Source organism: Oncorhynchus keta, chromosome 12 (genome assembly GCF_023373465.1).
Source record: "Oncorhynchus keta strain PuntledgeMale-10-30-2019 chromosome 12, Oket_V2, whole genome shotgun sequence".
In the NCBI taxonomy this organism is placed as follows: Eukaryota; Metazoa; Chordata; class Actinopteri; order Salmoniformes; family Salmonidae; genus Oncorhynchus; species Oncorhynchus keta.
Window position 1 is genome coordinate 12631929 of NC_068432.1, and position 18714 is coordinate 12650642.

Genomic DNA, 18714 nt, shown 5'->3' on the forward strand with positions numbered 1-18714 from the left:
TCATCGTTACATTTCCTCTAGTAGCTTTGCCAGTTCTCTTCACCAAGAGTCCTTGAGAGCGGCCAGAGATTTCTGTGTCATACATGTCTCTATTCACCTGTGCTCTTCTCTCCCTACAGTCGGTCTCTCAATTTCATCTGTAGCACTGCCTCTCTCTCTCTGTCTGTCATCCAGACCAATCTCTCTCACCCCCTTGACGACCTTGAGGAATAACAGGGAGCGTCTTACTCTTTTTCAATTCCAATCTGTATCTACCATCACGTCGGTGTCCATGGCCCTGCCCATCTTTGTGTTTAAAGGGAATACACACACAATACATATGCAATGATTCAAACGCAGTGTAACAACAGCATAATGCATATCTCATCACTGAGGAAGAATAGTTCTACATCTTGTGAGGCCACTGACCGACTCCTTCTGCGACCAGATTTCTTTTTCTTCCTCTTCTTTGGTCGAGGAGATGGAGAGCTGCTAGATTTCCTCTTCATTCTATGGTAGCCAGGCAGAGAGAGAGAGAGGGAGAGAGAAAGAGAGAGGGAGAAATAAAGAGAAAAAAAGAGAAATGAGAGAGTTGGAGGGGAGAGTATTCAGTGAGCGAAACATACAAGCGTTTGTCATTACAGTAATCTTCAGTCACAAATAAATTGATCAGCTACAGGCAAGATTTTCCCCAGGCGAGCAAGCTTAATGTCCTCTGAGTGATGCGACAATCCATACAGTGCATGCAAGTGCATGGGAGCGTACCACTTCATACTGCCTCTGGCAATCTGGCATACAATTATTAATTTCTGGGAAAATGTAATTCCGATAATACATTCTAATGAATCCATGGTGTATTGGCTATACTTCAAAAGACAAACAACAATGTAGTACACTACATTGTTGTTTGTCTTTTGAATGTGTATGTCAGAATTCCCTGTACGAAGTGTGTGTGTGTGTGTGTGTGTGTGTGTGTGTGTGTGTGTGTGTGTGTGTGTGTGTGTGTGTGTGTGTGTGTGTGTGTGTGTGTGTGTGTGTGTGTGTGTGTGTGTGTGTGTGTGTATTTGTGTGGGGGTGCATTCTGAAGGCTATGGCACTTGGTCTGAAGAGCCCTCTTCAACTGATATCTATCTAATCTGCATATACACTACATGACACTACAAAAGTATGTGGACACCTGATCATCAAACATCTCATTCCAAAATCATGGGCATTAATGTGGAGTTGGTCCCTTCTTTGCTGCTATAACAGCCTCCACTTCTGGGAAAGCTTTACACTAGATGTTGGAACATTGCAGGGACTAGCTTCCATTCAGCCACAAGAACATTAGTGAGGTTGGCCAATGTTGTTGGCCAATGTTTGTCTATGGAGATTGCATGGCTGTGTGCTCAATTTTATACAGCTATCAACAACGGGTGTAGCTGAAATAGTCACATCTACTAATTTGAAGGGCTGTCCACATACTTTTGTATATTTAAGTGTATATGAAACGGCAAAGGCCACATGGAGAGGATGAGGTAAAGGCTGATCGGATTTCCATCTCAAGAGGTGGGTAGTGTGTGTGCGTGCGTGCTTTGTCTGTACTTGTGTCTGTCTATGCGCATTCATGTGTGTGTGTGTGTGTGTGTGTGTCTGTGTACCGCAGACCTTAATCGCTGACAGCATGGACTACATCCTCTCCGGAGGGCTTGGAGGTAAGCTCCTGTACTGGCAGGCCTCTCACCTCCGCTCCCCTATCTGTGGCACACATGTGCTGTGTAGGAGTGGTGTATGGGGCAGGCTTCCTGACATTTCTTAAAAGTGACACAGTAAATAATATCATATGTATTATTGTAATCAGTAGACTTTAGGGAAAACGCATATAGCTTTTTTAGAGTGTAAAAGGAAACCTTGTATTTAATACAACCCTTTGAAAGTGAAAATATCAACATTTTACTGCAAATGTTGGCGTTTTCTCATAATTTTTGCAATCACTGTCACGAATCCCGTTTCCTGAGTCTGTTTTTTGCCTGTGTTCTGTCCTGGAGTGTTTTTTCCGGCGTCCTGGAACGCACCCTGTCTGGTTGCCGGGCAATGTCGCCAGTTGGGAGTTCTGATTACCCGCACCTGTATCCCATCAGCTATCTGCACACCTGGTCCTGATCATCATCTCTCCTCTTCATAAGCCCGGACCTGACATCCATTCCCTGCCGGATCGTTAGCCATGAACATTACTCACCGGGATCATTTACCCCATTCCCGTCTGGTCGTCGGAGAATTCCGCTACCCCATTGGATCCACCTATTTACTCCCATCAACTCACCACCGCTGCCCGCTACGCCACCTGGATATATCTACCCATTCACTTGTAAATAAATACTCACCTTCTTCGTACTCTCCTTGTCCTGGTCTGCTTCTGGGTTCGATTTTGAAAGAACGTGACAATCATAAACAAAAGGCCATATGGTTTTGGTAGTTGATTAAATGTGTTCCCAAAACAAATACAAACATTTTAAGCTGTTTTGGGGCCATGTTGACACAACATAGGGAAGCCATGACCCAAAACGTAAATGGAGGTATATTTCACCGGCCCGGCTAAAATGGTATCATATCAAATCAAACTTTATTTGTCACAAGCACCGAATACAATGCTTACTTACAAGCCCTTAACCAACAATGCAGTTGAAGAAAGTGTTAAGAAAATATTTACCAAATAAGCTAAAGTAAAACATAATAAAAAGTAACACAATAAAATAACAATAATGAGGCTATATACAGTGAGTACCGGTACTGAGTCAACGTATGGGGGTACCGGTTAGTCGAGGTAATTTGTACATGTAGGGGTAAAGTGACTATGCATAGATAATAAACAGCGAGTAGCAGCAGTGTAAAAACAAATGGGGGGGGGGGTCAATGTAAATATTCCGGGAGGGCATTTGATTAATTGTTCTGCAGTCGTATGGCTTGGGGGTAGAAGCTGTTGAGGAGCCTTTTGGTTCTAGACTTGGTGCTCCGGTAACGCTTGCCGTGCGGTAGCAGAGAGAACAGTCTATAACTTGGGTGACTGGAGTCTTTGACATTTTTTGGGGCTTTCCTCTGACACCGCCAAGTATATAGGTCCTGGATGGCAGGAAGCTTGGCCCCAGTGATGTACTGGGTCGTACGCACAACCCTCTGTAGTGCCTTACGGTCAGATGCCGAGCAGTTGCCATACCAGGCGGTGACGCAACTGGTCAGGATGCTCTCGATGGTGCAGCTGTAGAACCTTTTGAAGATCTGGGGACCTATGCCAAATCTTTTCAGTCTCCTGAAGGTGTTGTCGTGCCCTCTTCACGACTGACTTGATGTGTTTGGACCATGATAGTTTGATGGTTATATGGACACCAAGGAACTTGAAACTCTCGACCGGCTCCACTACAGCCCCGTCGATGTTAATGGGGGCCCGTTTGGCCCGCCTTTTCCTGTTGTCCACGTTCAGCTCCTTTGTCTTACTCACATTGAGTGAGAGGTTGTTTTCCTGGCAACACACTGCCAGGTCTCATCGTTGTTGCTAATCAGGCCTACCACTGTTGTGTCGTCAGCAAACTTAATGATGGTGTTGGAGTTGTGCTTGGCCACGGATTCGAGGGTGAACAGGGAGTACAAGAGGGGACTAAGCACACACCCCTGAGGGCCCCTGTGTTGTGGATCAGCATGGTAGATGTGTTGTTGCCTAACCTTACAACCTGGGGACAGCACGTCCGGAAGTCCAGGATCGAGTTACAGAGGGAGATGTTTAGTCCCAGGGTCCTTAGCGTAGTGATGAGCTTTGTGGGCACTATGGTGTTGAACGCTGAGCTGTAGTCAATGAACAGCATTCTCACATAGGTGTGGAGCGCGATTGAGATTGCGTCATCTGTGGATCTGTTGGTGCGGTATGCGAATTGGAGTGGGTCTAGAGTATGCGGGATGATGCTGTTGATGTGAGCCATGACCAGCCTTTCAAAGCACTTCATGGCTATCGACCTGAGCGCTACGGGGCAGTAATAATTTAGGCAGGTTACCTTTGCTTCCTTGGGTACAGGGACCATGCTGGTCTGCTTGAAACATGTAGGTATTATAAACTCTGTCAGGGAGAGGTTGAAAATGTCAGTGAAGACACTTGCCAGTTGGTCTGCGCATGCTTTGCGTACATGTCCTGGTAATCCATCTGGCCCCGTGGCTTTGTGAATGTTGACCTGTATAAAGGTCTTGCTCACATCGCCTACCGAGAATGTTATCACACAGTCATCCGGAACAGCTGGTGCTCTCATGCATGTGTCAGTGTTGCTTGCCTCGAAGCTTGCATAAAGGCATTTTGCACAACTGGTAGGCTCGCGTCACTGGGCAGCTCAAAGGGTTTCCCTTTGTAGTCCGTAATAGTTTTCAAGCCCTGCCACATCCGAAGATCGTCAGAGCTGGTGTAGTAGGATTCAATCTTAATCCTGTATTGATGCTTTGCCTGTTTGATGGTTTGTCTGAGGGTGGGATATGTACGTACGGCCACTGTGGGGACGATGTCATCAATGCACTTATTGATGAAGTCGATGAAGTGGTATACTTCTCAATGCCGTTGGAGGAATCACGGAACATATTCCAGTCTGTGCTAGCAATACAGTCCTGTAGCATAGCATCTGCATCATCTGACCACTTCCGTTTTGAGCGAGTCACTGGTACTTCCTGCTTGAGTTTTTGCTTGTAGGCAGGAATCAGGAGGATAGAATTATGGTCAGATTTGCCAAATGGAGGGCGGGGAGATCTTTGTATGCATCTCTATGTGTGGAGTAAAGGTGGTCTAGAGTTTTTTTCCCTCTGGTTGCACATATGACATGCTGGTAGAAATGAGGTCAAACGGATTTAAGTTTGCCTGCATTAAAATCCCCGGCCACTAGGAGCGCCACTTCTGGATGAGCATTTTCTTGCCACTCATCATCATCACTCATCTTTGTGCCAGCATTGGTTTGTGGTGGTAAATAGACAGCTACGAATAATATAGATGAGAACTCTCTTGGTAGATAGTGTGGTCTACAGCTTATCATAAGGTATCCTACCTCAGGCGAGCAATACCTTGAGACTTCTTTAATATTAGACATCACGCACCAGCTGTTACTGACAAATAGACACACACCCCTGTCCCTCATCTTACCAGAAGTAGCTTCTCTGTCCTGCCAATGCATGGAAAATCCCGCCAGTTCTATATTATCCGTGTTGTCGTTCAGCCACGACTCATGAAACATAAGATATTACAGCGGAAATGGAGGAAAACTCGCCTCCCTGCGGACCTGGCATCCTTTCACTCCCTCCTCTCTACATTTTCCTCCTCTGTCTCTGCTGCCAAAGCCACTTTCTACCACTCTAAATTCCAAGCATCTGCCTCTAACCCTAGGAAGCTCTTTGCCACCTTCTCCTCCCTCCTGAATCCTCCTCCCCCCCCTCCTCCCTCTCTGCAGATGACTTCGTCAACCATTTTGAAAAGAAGGTTGACGACATCCGATCCTCGTTTGCTAAGTCAAACGACACCGCTGGTTCTGCTCACACTGCCCTACCCTGTGCTCTGACCTCTTTCTCCCCTCTCTCTCCAGATGAAATCTTGCGTCTTGTGACGGCCGGCCGCCCAACAACCTGCCCGCTTGACCCTATCCCCTCCTCTGTTCTCCAGAACATTTCCGGAGACCTTCTCCCTTACCTCACCTCGCTCATCAACTCATCCCTGACCGCTGGCTACGTCCCTTCCGTCTTCAAGAGAGCGAGAGTTGCACCCCTTCTGAAAAAACCTACACTCGATCCCTCCGATGTCAACAACTACAGACCAGTATCCCTTCTTTCTTTTCTCTCCAAAACTCTTGAACGTGCCGTCCTTGGCCAGCTCTCCCGCTATCTCTCTCAGAATGACCTTCTTGATCCAAATCAGTCAGGTTTCAAGACTAGTCATTCAACTGAGACGGCTCTTCTCTGTATCACGGAGCGCTCCGCACTGCTAAAGCTAACTCTCTCTCCTCTGCTCTCATCCTTCTAGACCTATCGGCTGCCTTCGATACTGTGAACCATCAGATCCTCCTCTCCACCCTCTCCGAGTTGGGCATCTCCGGCGCGGCCCACGCTTGGATTGCGTCCTACCTGACAGGTCGCTCCTACCAGGTGGCGTGGCGAGAATCTGTCTCCTCACCACGCGCTCTCACCACTGGTGTCCCCCAGGGCTCTGTTCTAGGCCCTCTCCTATTCTCGCTATACACCAAGTCACTTGGCTCTGTCATAACCTCACATGGTCTCTCCTATCATTGCTATGCAGACGACACACAATTAATCTTCTCCTTTCCCCCTTCTGATGACCAGGTGGCGAATTGCATCTCTGCATGTCTGGCAGACATATCAGTATGGATGACGGATCACCACCTCACGCTGAACCTCGGCAAGACGGAGCTGCTCTTCCTCCCGGGGAAGGACTGCCCGTTCCATGATCTCGCCATCACGGTTGACAACTCCATTGTGTCCTCCTCCCAGAGCGCTAAGAACCTTGGCGTGATCCTGGACAACACCCTGTCGTTCTCAACTAACATCAAGGCGGTGGCCCGTTCCTGTAGGTTCATGCTCTACAACATCCGCAGAGTACGACCCTGCCTCACACAGGAAGCGGCGCAGGTCCTAATCCAGGCACTTGTCATCTCCCGTCTGGATTACTGCAACTGGGCTGTTGGCTGGGCTCCCTGCCTGTGCCATTAAACCCCTACAACTCATCCAGAACGCCGCAGCCCGTCTGGTGTTCAACCTTCCCAAGTTCTCTCACGTCACCCCGCTCCTCCGCTCTCTCCACTGGCTTCCAGTTGAAGCTCGCATCCGCTACAAGACCATGGTGCTTGCCTACGGAGCTGTGAGGGGAACGGCACCTCAGTACCTCCAGGCTCTGATCAGGCCCTACACCCAAACAAGGGCACTGCGTTCATCCACCTCTGGCCTGCTCGCCTCCCTACCACTGAGGAAGTACAGTTCCCGCTCAGCCCAGTCAAAACTGTTCGCTGCTCTGGCCCCCAATGGTGGAACAAACTCCCTCACGACGCCAGGACAGCGGAGTCAATCACCACCTTCCGGAGACACCTGAAACCCCACCTCTTTAAGGAATACCTAGGATAGGATAAAGTAATCCTTCTCACCCCCCCTTAAAAGATTTAGATGTACTATTGTAAAGTGGCTGTTCCACTGGATGTCATAAGGTGAATGCACCAATTTGTAAGTCGCTCTGGATAAGAGCGTCTGCTAAATGACTTAAATGTAAATGTAAGTTTAAAGGGACATTAAACCTAAACTATCTATTTTTTTCTCCAATGATTGCACGTTGGCCAATAGAACGGATGGTAGTGGAGGTTTAGTCACTCGCCTATGGAATTCTCAGAAGGCAGCCCGACCTCCGTCCCCTTTTTCTCCGTCTTTTCTTTACGCAAATGACAGGGATTTGGGCCAGTTCTCAAGAAAGCAGTATATCCTTTGCATCGGACTCGTTAAAGAAAAATGATTTGTCCAGTTCGAGGTGTGTAATCGCTGTTCTGATGTCCAGAAGTTATTTTCGGTCATAAGAGACGGTAGCAGCAACATTATGTACAAAATAAGTTAAAAAAATAAGTTACAAACGTGAAAAAACTAATTAGATCGCACAGTTGTTAAGGAGCATGTAAAACGGCAGCCATCCCCTCCAAGACCATTCTCAGTTATTGGTCAGTGAGTGTGTGTGTGATTGTGTTTTTGTGTGTGTGCATGCGTGCGTACATGTAAATATAAATGTGTGTGTACTATACATGTGTGTGTATGAGTGAGAATACGTGTGGTTGTTCCATACCTATAACCGTCTTTATCGTAGTAGTCTCCATGCCAGTCTGTGTCCTCCTGGTAACCTTCAGCCAGGGTTGGGTCGGTCTGCTCCTCTCCATGCTCTCCATGGACCATATGTTTGACCCTACAGAGAAAACACAGGTCATAGGTCACTGGAAGCAGCCAATGGGAGACCAGAGACCAGGAATTGGGTGTATGTGTGGTAAAAATGACAAGAACTGAGGAACACAGCAGCTGCATGCGGCTCAGAACGACTCCGAAAATGAACCCTATTTTCTAAACATTCCGTGATACAAAATCCTTTGTTCTAACACAAATCTTTTCCTTATCCGAGTCCAAATGTTCTTGTCGGAGCACAAATAAAATAACTATAATCTGACCTTAAAATGTGACTGTTAACATCTCTCCATCCTAGTGTTAACATATCTCTCCATCTCATACCATCTCTCACGCATGCAGATGGCTGTGTTGCACTCCTACCCCCCCCCCTAATTCCCCCATCCCTTTCACTTCCTGGCCTGCACCATGTGCCCTCTGCTGATCCATCTCATCTGGCCATGAACAGTACACCCACACAGAGAGAGGAGGGCACATGGAACACGCACACATATGAGGGGGGATGAATGCCATAAATGAGCCATTGAACGTGTGAACATTTTAAAAGATTACCATTCAACCAAGTTTATTTATAACAACAATGTGTTAACGTCTGATTCATTCAATTCCAAACAGCTGCCTTAAGGGAATTAACTCCACAGTATAAAATCCACTTTCCTAACTGGACCCCTGCATTGTTTAACATCTGTCAAGGTGGGGGTTATAATGCCTGTATATAAACACAACACATTAACCACATTATAACATTGTTAAATGGGTCTACATTAATTAGGTACATGTAAAAAAAATCTTTGCCCTGTCAATTCTTTCATGTTAGGCTATTACATATATAAAGTGGGAACACATAGCAACATTCCATAACATTTAAGAGTTGAAACATGTTCGAATCTTTCTTATTAATAATCTTGCGTGACGGGTTGAGGCGGCAGGTAGCCTGGCGGTTAGAGCATTGGGACAGTAACTGAAAGGTTGCTGGTTTGAATACCTGAGCCGACAAGGTGAAAAATCTGTCAATGTGCCCTCGAGCAAGGCACTTAACCCTACTACTATGGCTGACCCTGTAAAACAACACTATTTCCTGCACCTATCGTGTGTATGTGACAATAAAACATGTATCATCTTTAGCAATGAAGGGGGGAGGAGGTCCCTTTTGTAGCTCTGTTCATTTGGGAGAGGAGGACACTAAACCTGTTAATTGTCTGAGCACCACTGATCACAATAGTGTAACGCATAACAGACAAATATTAAATAACCACATGCACACCTTAGAGATAGATGCATGCCCTGGTCTAATTTAGTTAGAGAGGTATGATCATTTTCAGTATGAAATCATCTGAAGAGATTTCAAATCAGTGAAAACAAGAACTCCCATGCAAGCTGAACGTGATGGAAATAGACAAGACAGCTAGCTGTAAGTAGTAAGTAGTGTTGGTGTGAGAGTGAGATCAACATCAGAGTTAAGAAGAATGGGGATGGATGCTCTCGGTTTTCAATGTACAATTCAAAATAAAGGTGCAGGTTGGAACCAAATAAGGCTCTTGAGAACGATGCCATAGGGCTGGTGTGTCAAATTCATTCCACAGAGGGCTGAGTGTCTGCGGGTTTTCGCTCCACCCTTGTATTTTATTGATGAATTAAGGTCACTAATTATACTGAACAAAAATATAAATGCAACATATAAAGTGTTGGACCCAGGTTTTAGGTGTTGGTCCCCATTTCCAAGATGGCATAGCAATGGGATGTCTGTTCTGATTGTCTTGTGTATATATTGTTTTTGTTCGTACATAGTTCGTATATATTTGTAACATTTTTAATCTCAATTTCCATCTACGGACTGATCATACTCTCCTGCAACCCGCCTCACCCAATTTGGTATGGATCTGCTATTTCTTAGAACCGGAACCCCCTTCAGAAGATTGCCAGCTAACTAGCTACTAGTCAGTTAGCCACTGCTAGCGGTCATCACCGTTAACTCGGACATCTGCCAGCCTCAGCCTGGTCAATTCCTGCCAGTCTGCACAGTGCGATTTCAACCCAGAGCATATCGGACTGCTTTTCTCTACCACATCTCTGGATTCCTACCACAAGCTCCTACCGCAAGCTACCTTTACTCCAGATCATTGCAGCTATCTAGCTGCTGTCCGAGTGGCTACTCCTGGCTAACGTCTCTGTCCCAAAGCAAGCACCAGTTAGCCTGGAGCTAGCCTCGAGCAAGAACCATCTCCCGGCTAGGCGAAGAGAACCATCAGACAATTCCTGGGCTTCAATACCTCTTTTGCCAATTGGCCTGGACCCTTTGCTGCCGACACGGAGCCCTGCCGTTCCATCACGACTTGTCTGCCGACGTAACCGCCTGAGGGGGTTTCAACAGGCTCTCCCGTTGCGACGTCCCCCTGAGGTCCATCTGCTAGCAGTCTGAATCGCCGTGCCTCCAGCTCGCCTAGCTACTCACTCGGCTTCACATGCTGTTGCCTAATGTCAATATGCCTTGTCTATTGCTGTTTTGGTTAGTCATTTTTGTCTTATTTCACTGTAGAGCCTCCAGTCCTGCTCAATATGTCTTAGCTAGCTAGCCCTTTTGTTCCACCCCCACAGAGGTAACCCGGCTTAAATGGTGCCTCTAGAGACAAAACCTCTCTCATCATCACTCAATGCCTAGGCTTACCACCACTGTACTCACATCCTACTATACCCTTGTCTGTACATTATGCCTTGCCTCTTACGTGCCCAGAAATCTGCTCCTTTTACTCTCTGTTCCGAACGCATTAGACAACCAGTTATTTTAGCCTTTAGCCATACTCTTATCCTACTCCTCCTATGTTCCTCTGGTGATATGCTAACAAACCTCCAAACGCGCTTCAACGCCATACAACACTCCTTCCGTGTCCTCCAACTGCTTTTGATGCTAGTAAAACTAAGTGCATGCTCTTCAATCGATTGCTGCCCGCACCCTCCCACCCGACTAGCATCACTTCGCTGAACGGTTCTGACCTAGAATATGTGGACAACTACAAATACCTAGGTGTCTGGTTAGACTGTAAACTCTCCATCCAGAGTCACATTAAGCATCTTCAATCCAAAATTAAATCTAGAATTGGCTTCCTATTTCACAACAAAGCCCCCTTCACTCATGCTGCCAAACATACAACCATAAAACTGACTATCCTACCGATAGCAACATCCACCCGTAGCATGCGCTCCAGCAGGTATATTGCACTGGTCCTCCCCAAAGCCAACACTTCCTTTGGCCGCCTTTCCTTCCAGTTTTGACTGGAATGACTGGAACGAATTGCAAAAATCTCTGAAGCTGGAGTCTTATATCTCCCTCTCTAACTTTAAGCATCAGCTGTCAGAGCAGCTTACCGATCACTATACCAGTCATCACTGTACCTGCCAATCTGTAAATAGCACACCGAACCACCTCATCCCCATATTATTACCTACCCTCGTCCTCTTTTGCACCCCAGTATCTCTACTTGCACATCATCATCTGCACATCTGTCACTCCAGTATTAATGCTAAATTGTAATTATTTCACCTCTATGGCCTATTTATTGCCTACCTTCATACTCTTCTACATTTGCACACACTGTACATAGATTTTTCTATTTTTCTTCTCTATTGTGTTATTGACTGTACGTTTGTTTATGTGTAACTCTGTGTTGTTTTTTGTCACACTGATTTGCTTTATCTTGGCCAGCCAGTGTAACGCTCGTTGTCGTAAGGAATAGTGGACCAAAGCGCAGCGTGGTAAGTGTTCATCATTTTATTTAATGTCAAAAACACTCAAACAAAGTAACGAAAGTGAACAGTTCTGACAGGTAAAACAGAAAATAACTACCCACAAAACCCAAATGAAAAAAAACTACTTATATATGATCCCCAATCAGAGACAACGATAGACAGCTGCCTCTGATTGGGAACCACACCAACATAGAAATAAAGAAACTAGAATGCCCTGGCCTAATCAAAAATAGAGAATAAAAACCTCTCTATGGCCAGGGTGTGACAGCCAGGTCGCGGTTGTAAATGAGAACTTGTTCTCAACTGGCCTACCTGGTTAAATAAAGGTTAAATAAAAAAATGAGATGAAATAAAATAAATGTTCCATTTACACAAAAAGCTTTACATATCTGCTTGTGAGCATTTATTTTTTGCCAAAATAGTCCCTCCACCTGACAAGAAGCTGATTAAACAGCCTGATCATTACACAGGTGCACCTTGTGCTGGGAACAATAAAATGTGCGGTTTTGTCACACAACACAATGCCACAGATGTCTCAAGTTGAGCGAGTGTGCAATTGGCATGCTGACTGCAAGAATGTCCACCAGAGTTTTTGCCAGATAATTTACTGTTAATTTCTCTACCACAAGCTGCCTCCAACGTCGTTTTAGTGAATTTGGCAGTACGTCCAACCGGCCTCACAACTGCAGACCCCGTGTAACCACGCTAGCCCAGCCCAGACCGGCTGCACCCCTGCCCAGTCATGTAAAATCCATAGATTAGGGCCTAATGAATTTATTTAAATTAACTGATTTCCATATATGAACTGTAACTCCGTAAAATCGTTTAAATTGTTGCATGTCGCGTTTAGATTTTGGTTCAGCATAGTAAGGAACTCTCCTCACGTGTTTGTGTAGGTCTTAACTGAAAGGAAAACCCCAAAACCCACAGACACTCTGCCCTCCTTGGAGTTTGACACCCCTGCCATAGGGGAACCATTTTAGGGTCTCTGAAGCAATGTGAATATTGGCACTCCTTTAGTTTTTTGTCTAGTCTTAGTCATTTGACTAAAATAGTATTATTAAGTCTTAGTTACATTTTTGGCATTTGATTAATGATTTCATCTAGTTATTGTCTCTGAGCCATTTTAGTCAACTAAGGGCCTAATAATTTGTCACATCACATTTGTATTACCTCATTAACCTACGGTAAAGATAAATCACTGACTTCCATGTCCACAAACATACATATCCTTTGCCCAACACCAAAACAATCTGCATTTCCTATTCTCATTACATCAGCAAAAATATGACAAACATATACAGTGGGGCAAAAAAGTATTTAGTCAGCCACCAATTGTGCAAGTTCTCCCACTTAAAAAGATGAGAGAGGCCTGTAATTTTCATCATAAGTACACTTCAACGATGACAGACAAAATCAGAAAAAAATCCATAAAATCACATTGTAGGATTTTTAATGAATTTATTTGCAAATTATGGTGGAAAATAAGTATTTGGTCACCTACAAACAAGCAAGATTTCTGGCTCTCACAGACCTGTATCGTCTTCTTTAAGAGGCTCCTCTGTCCTCCAATCGTTACCTGTATTAATGGCAACTGTTTGAACTTGTTATCAGTATAAAAGACACCTGTCCACAACCTCAAAAAGTCACACTCCAATCTCCACTATGGCCAAGACCAAAGAGCTGTCAAAGGACACCAGAAAAAGAATTGTAGACCTGCACCAGGCTGGGAAAACTGAATTTGCAATAGGTAAGCAGCTTGGTTTGAAGAAATCAACTGTGGGAGCAATTATTAGGAAATGGAAGACATACAAGACCACTGATAATCTCCCTCGATCTGGGGCTCCACGCAAGATCTCAAAATGATCACAACAACGGTGAGCAAAAATTACAGAACCACACGGGGCGACCTAGTGAATGACCTGCAGAGAGCTGGGACTAAAGTAACAAAGCCTACCATCAGTAACACACTACGCCGCCAGGGACTCAAATCCTGCAGTGCCAGACGTGTCCCCCTGCTTAAGCCAGTACATGTCCAGGCCCGTATGAAGTTTGCTAGAGAGCATTTGGATGATCCAGAAGAAGATTGGGAGAATGTCATATGGTCAGATGAAACCAAAATATAACTTTTTGTTTGGAGGACAAAGAATGCTGAGTTGCATCCAAAGAACACCATACCTACTGTGAAGCATGGGGGTGGAAACATCATGCTTTAGGGCTGTTTTTCTGCAAAGGGACCAGGACGACTGATCCGTGTAAAGGAAAGTTTGAATGGGGCCATGTATCGTGAGATTTTGAGTGAAAACCTCCTTCCATCAGCAAGGGCATTGAAGATGAAACGTGGCTGGGTCTTTCAGCATGACAATGATCCCAAACACACCGCCCGGGCAACGAAGGAGTGGCTTCGTAAGAAGCATTTCAAAGTCCTGGAGTGGCCTAGCCAGTCTCCAGATCTCAACCCCATAGAAAATCTTTGGAGGGAGTTGAAAGTCTGTGTTGCCCAGCAACAGCCCCAAAACATCACTGCTCTAAAGGAGATCTGCATGGAGGAATGGGCCAAAATACCAGCAACAGTGTGTGAAAACCTTGTGAAGACTTACAGAAAACGTTTGACCTCTGTCATTGCCAACAAAGGGTATATAACAAAGTATTGAGATAAACTTTTGTTGTTGACCAAATACTTATTTTCCACCATAATTTGCAAATAAATTCATAAAAAATCCTACAATGTGATTTTCTGGATTTTCTTTTCACATTTTGTCTGTCATAGGTTGAAGTGTACCTATAATGAAAATTACAGGCCTCTCTCATCTTTTTAAGTGGGAGAACTTGCACAATTGGTGGCTGACTAAATACTTTTTTTGCCCCACTGAATAAGAGTATATTAGAATTCAGTCTACATAGATTTTGCAGATTACATACAAAACAGACAGACACACACAAGCAGAGAGAGAGAGAAAGAGAGAAATGTTTGTACCCTACCATCCCCTGAGCTCAGGCTGAAATCAATGGAGGAGCATGGTGGAACTGAAATACGAGGAACACTTGGCAGTAAGGGATAAAGACTGTCAAGTGGTGGTGGTTATTGCTTGTTCTGCAGAATCTGTGTGTGTTCTTCCTGGTCAGAATCACTAATGAGGAAGGCTTTTTGCTGAGGTCTGATCATGATTGGTCAATGCAGAGCAGACATTATTGCCTATGGGAGCAGTAGCATTCTGATGGTTCTGCATGAAACAACAGACAAGCAACTGCTACTACTGCACCCTACTGCTCCTTATCCCCATGGAAACCACAGGAGGAAGTTGTAAAGTAACTCCGGATTTAATTTATTTTATGGCTGGAAAATGATAACTGACCAAAAACCCTGTCTCCAAGACACTAATTCAAAATGTGTGTGTGTGTTTTGCTCCCGTGTGGCTCAGTTGGTAGATAGAGCATGGCACTTGCAACGCCAGGGTTGTGGGTTTGATTCCCACAAGGGATCAGCACGAACAAATATGAAAATGTACGCACTCACTACTGTAAGTCGCTCCGGATTAGAGCTTCTGCTAAATGACGCAAATGTGTGTTTGTGTGTGTGAGAAACAGCGGGAGTCAGTAAACTTGGCTCAAAGGAGAAAACTCTTTTGCTAATTGCTACCCTCCTGTCTCAATTTTCCACACCAAGGCTTTTCTGAGCTATGAATGCCGCAGAAGGGAGAATTATGTCTATGCCTCAGGAACAGGGCCAAATTCATCTCTCTCTCTCTCTCTCTCTCTCTCTCTCTCTCTCTCTCTCTCTCTCTCTCGAATTGATGCATAGGCAAACGTCAGGTCACAGTCAAGGTGACAATGCATGACAGGGAGAGACAATCATTAGTCAGCCCTCTGTGATGATACGGGCATCAGAAACATTACACATCATTAGCTCTGAGATGGGACGACAGGACTGGAGAAACTGATCTGACAGGCCTATAAAATAGGAAGGGTGCTCAGTGATAACCTTCTGGCTATGCTCATATTCTATTTCAATTGATACATGGGGCATAGGGAAGGGGCAGAGTTACAATTTAACTGAAAATACACATAACGATATGAAGTGGGTTGCGTGTGTGAATTATATATACATACATTCAAACTCAGTTTTTCACAATTCCTGACATTTAATCCAAGTAAAAATTCTCTGTTTTAGGTCAGTTAGGATCACCACTTTATTTTAAGACTGTGAAATGCCAGAATAATTGTAGAGAGAATGATTTATTTCAGCTTTTATTTATTTCATAACATTCCCAGTGGGTCAGAAGTTTACATACACTCAATTAGTATTTGGTAGATTTGCCTTTAAATTGTTTAACTTGGCCTTCCACAAGATTCCCACAATAAGATGGGTGAATTTTGGCCCATTCCTCCTGACAGAGCTGGTGTAACTGAGTCAGGTTTGTAGGCCTACTTGCTCGCACACGCTTTTTCAGTTCTGCCCACAAATGTTCTATAGGATTGAGGTCAGGGCTTTGTGATGGCCACTCCAATACCTTGACTTTGTTGTCCTTAAGCCATTTTGCCACAACTTTGGAAGTATGCTTGGGGTCAATGTCAATTTGGAAGACCAAGCTTTAACTTCCTGACTGATGTCTTTAGATGTTGCTTCAATATATCCACATAATTTTCTTTCCTCATGATGCCATCTATTTTGTGAAGAGCACCAGTCCCTCCTGCAGCAAAGCACCCCCACAACATGATGCTGCCACCCCCGTGCTTCACGGTTGGAATGGTGTTCTTCGGCTTGCAAGCCTCCCCCTTTTTCCTCCAAACATAACGATGGTTATTATGGCCAAACAGTTCTATTTTTGTTTCATCAGACCAGAGGACATTTCTCCAAAAAGTACAATCTTTGTCCTCATGTGCTGTTGCAAACCGTAGTCTGGCTTTTTTTATGGCGGTTTTGGAGCAGTGGCTTCTTCCTTGCTGAGCGGCCTTTCAGGTTATGTCGATATGGGACTTGTTTTACTGTGGATATAGATACTTTTGTACCTGTTTCCTGTAGCATCTTCACAAGGTCCTTTGCTGTTGTTCTGGGATTGATTTGCACTTTTTGCAGCAAAGTACATTCATCTCTAGGAGACAGAACGCGTCTCCTTCCTGAGCGGTATGATGGCTGCCTGGTCGCATGGTGTTTATACTTGCGTACTATTGTTTATACAGATGAACGTGGTACCTTCGGGTGTTTGGAAATTGCTTCCAAGGATGAAGCAGACTTGTGGAGGTCTACCATTTTTGAGGTCTCGGCTGATTTCTTTTGATTTTGATGTCAAGCAAAGAGGCACTGAGTTTGAAGGTAGGCCTTGAAATACATCCACAGGTACACCTCCAATTGACTCAAATTATGACAATTAGCCAGAAGCTTCTAAAGCCATGACATAATTTTCTGGAATTTTCCAAGCTGTTTAAAGGCACAGTCAACTTAGTGTATGCAAACTTCTGACCCACTGTAATTGTGAAACAGTGAATTATAATTGAAATATGTACGTGTGTGTGAATATAAACGTCCGACATCAACTGTATATATATTTTAACCTTTATTTTAGGCAAGTCAGTTAATAACAAATTCTTATTTAAAATGACGGCCTACACCGGCCAAACCTGGACAACGCTGGGCCAATTGTGCGCCGCCTATGGGACTCCCAATAATGGCCGGTTGTGATACAGCCTGAAAGGAGGGAGAGAGACAGAGAGAGAGACAGATATAAAGAGAAAGAGAGAGCAACAGAGCGATACGGAGGAGAGTGTGACTTACGGTGGGCGTGTATGTGCTCCCTCTCTGGTGATTACCCCCTCTTTCTCCATCAGCATCTGTCTGAAGGTGCCGACCTTCTGCCTGATCTCCTCCTCAGAGTACCTACAGGAGAGAACACACACTCAGTGGGTGTAGACCAACACACTCAAGGCACACACAGAGACACACACACACACACAGTCGCAGGCACACACGCAAGCACGCGCACAGCATATGTTTATCTATCGTTGAGGGGACCTAAAATTGATTTAAACTCAAAATCCCATTTTCTCTAACCCTAACCTGTAATCTTAAAATAGCTTTTGTCCTCGTGGGGATGTGGAAAATGCCCCCACGAACGAGAATTTACCTCGTTTTACTATCCTTGTGAGGACTTCTGGTACCCATGAGGATATTAATACACACACACACACACACACACACACACACACACACACACACACACACACACACACACACACACACACACACACACACACACACACACACACACACACACACACACACACACACACACACACACACACACACACACACACTCTCACACACACACGGTTGATTTACCCGGTGGAGCAGTGCAGACAGGGCAGGACTCAAAGATATATTTGCAAGGCAGTGAGGAGGAGTGATGGCTAACTGTCATGGCAAAGGCAAAATATGGGAACCACTAAGTCTTAGTGACTAAGACATGGTGCAGACAGGAGATGGAGAATTTAGCCAGGCACAGACAGCAACAGCATCACACACACACGGCTAGTCATTTTCAATATCACATGTTTCCAGTCCTATCAGAGAGAGCAGCAAGGCTTATCGCCATCTGTCACAACGGGCGCTGGTGCGTGTGTAATGCCACGTCATCTCCAAACGGGGGGTCATAAATGTACAGCTTGACCAGAAGGGGATAAGATGGCTGGCCAGGAACCATATGTAGTGGAATGCGTTTCCCTTAGTATGGCTTAATTGATACACGACACAACTGGGGAAAAGGAAATGCAGGTGATTTGCTGTGCCAGCTCAACTTAAAATCTCCCTAGTCCTTCCTTCCGCCCCTGTGTTTGTGTGTGTACACACGTGAGAGAGAGATGATTCGCTGTGTGTGGGCATGCGTGTGTGTGGCGTGCGTGTGTGTGGGCATGCGTGTGTGTGGGCATGCGTGTGTGTGGCGTGCGTGTGTGTGGCGTGCGCATGTGTCAGATGATTCACTTTGCTAGATCACCAATTCCCCAGAGTCCTTCCTTGATGCCCCTTTCTACATGCCATGTTTTATTCTGACAGCAGAAATA

At 45.1% G+C, this 18714-nt stretch overlaps 1 protein-coding gene across 1 annotated transcript in view; it reads right to left on the reverse strand.

The window, feature by feature from the left end:
• The window catches only part of LOC118391011 (serine/arginine repetitive matrix protein 3), a 176703-nt gene that overhangs the window by 26994 nt on the left and 130995 nt on the right, over window positions 1–18714 (reverse strand). Inside the window, exons 3-5 of the mRNA XM_035781915.2 lie at window positions 17432–17533; window positions 7805–7921; window positions 409–489 (exon numbers count right to left, since the gene is read on the reverse strand). Coding sequence (XP_035637808.1) covers window positions 409–489; window positions 7805–7921; window positions 17432–17533 — 300 coding nt within the window. The remainder of the gene's footprint in view (window positions 1–408; window positions 490–7804; window positions 7922–17431; window positions 17534–18714) is intronic.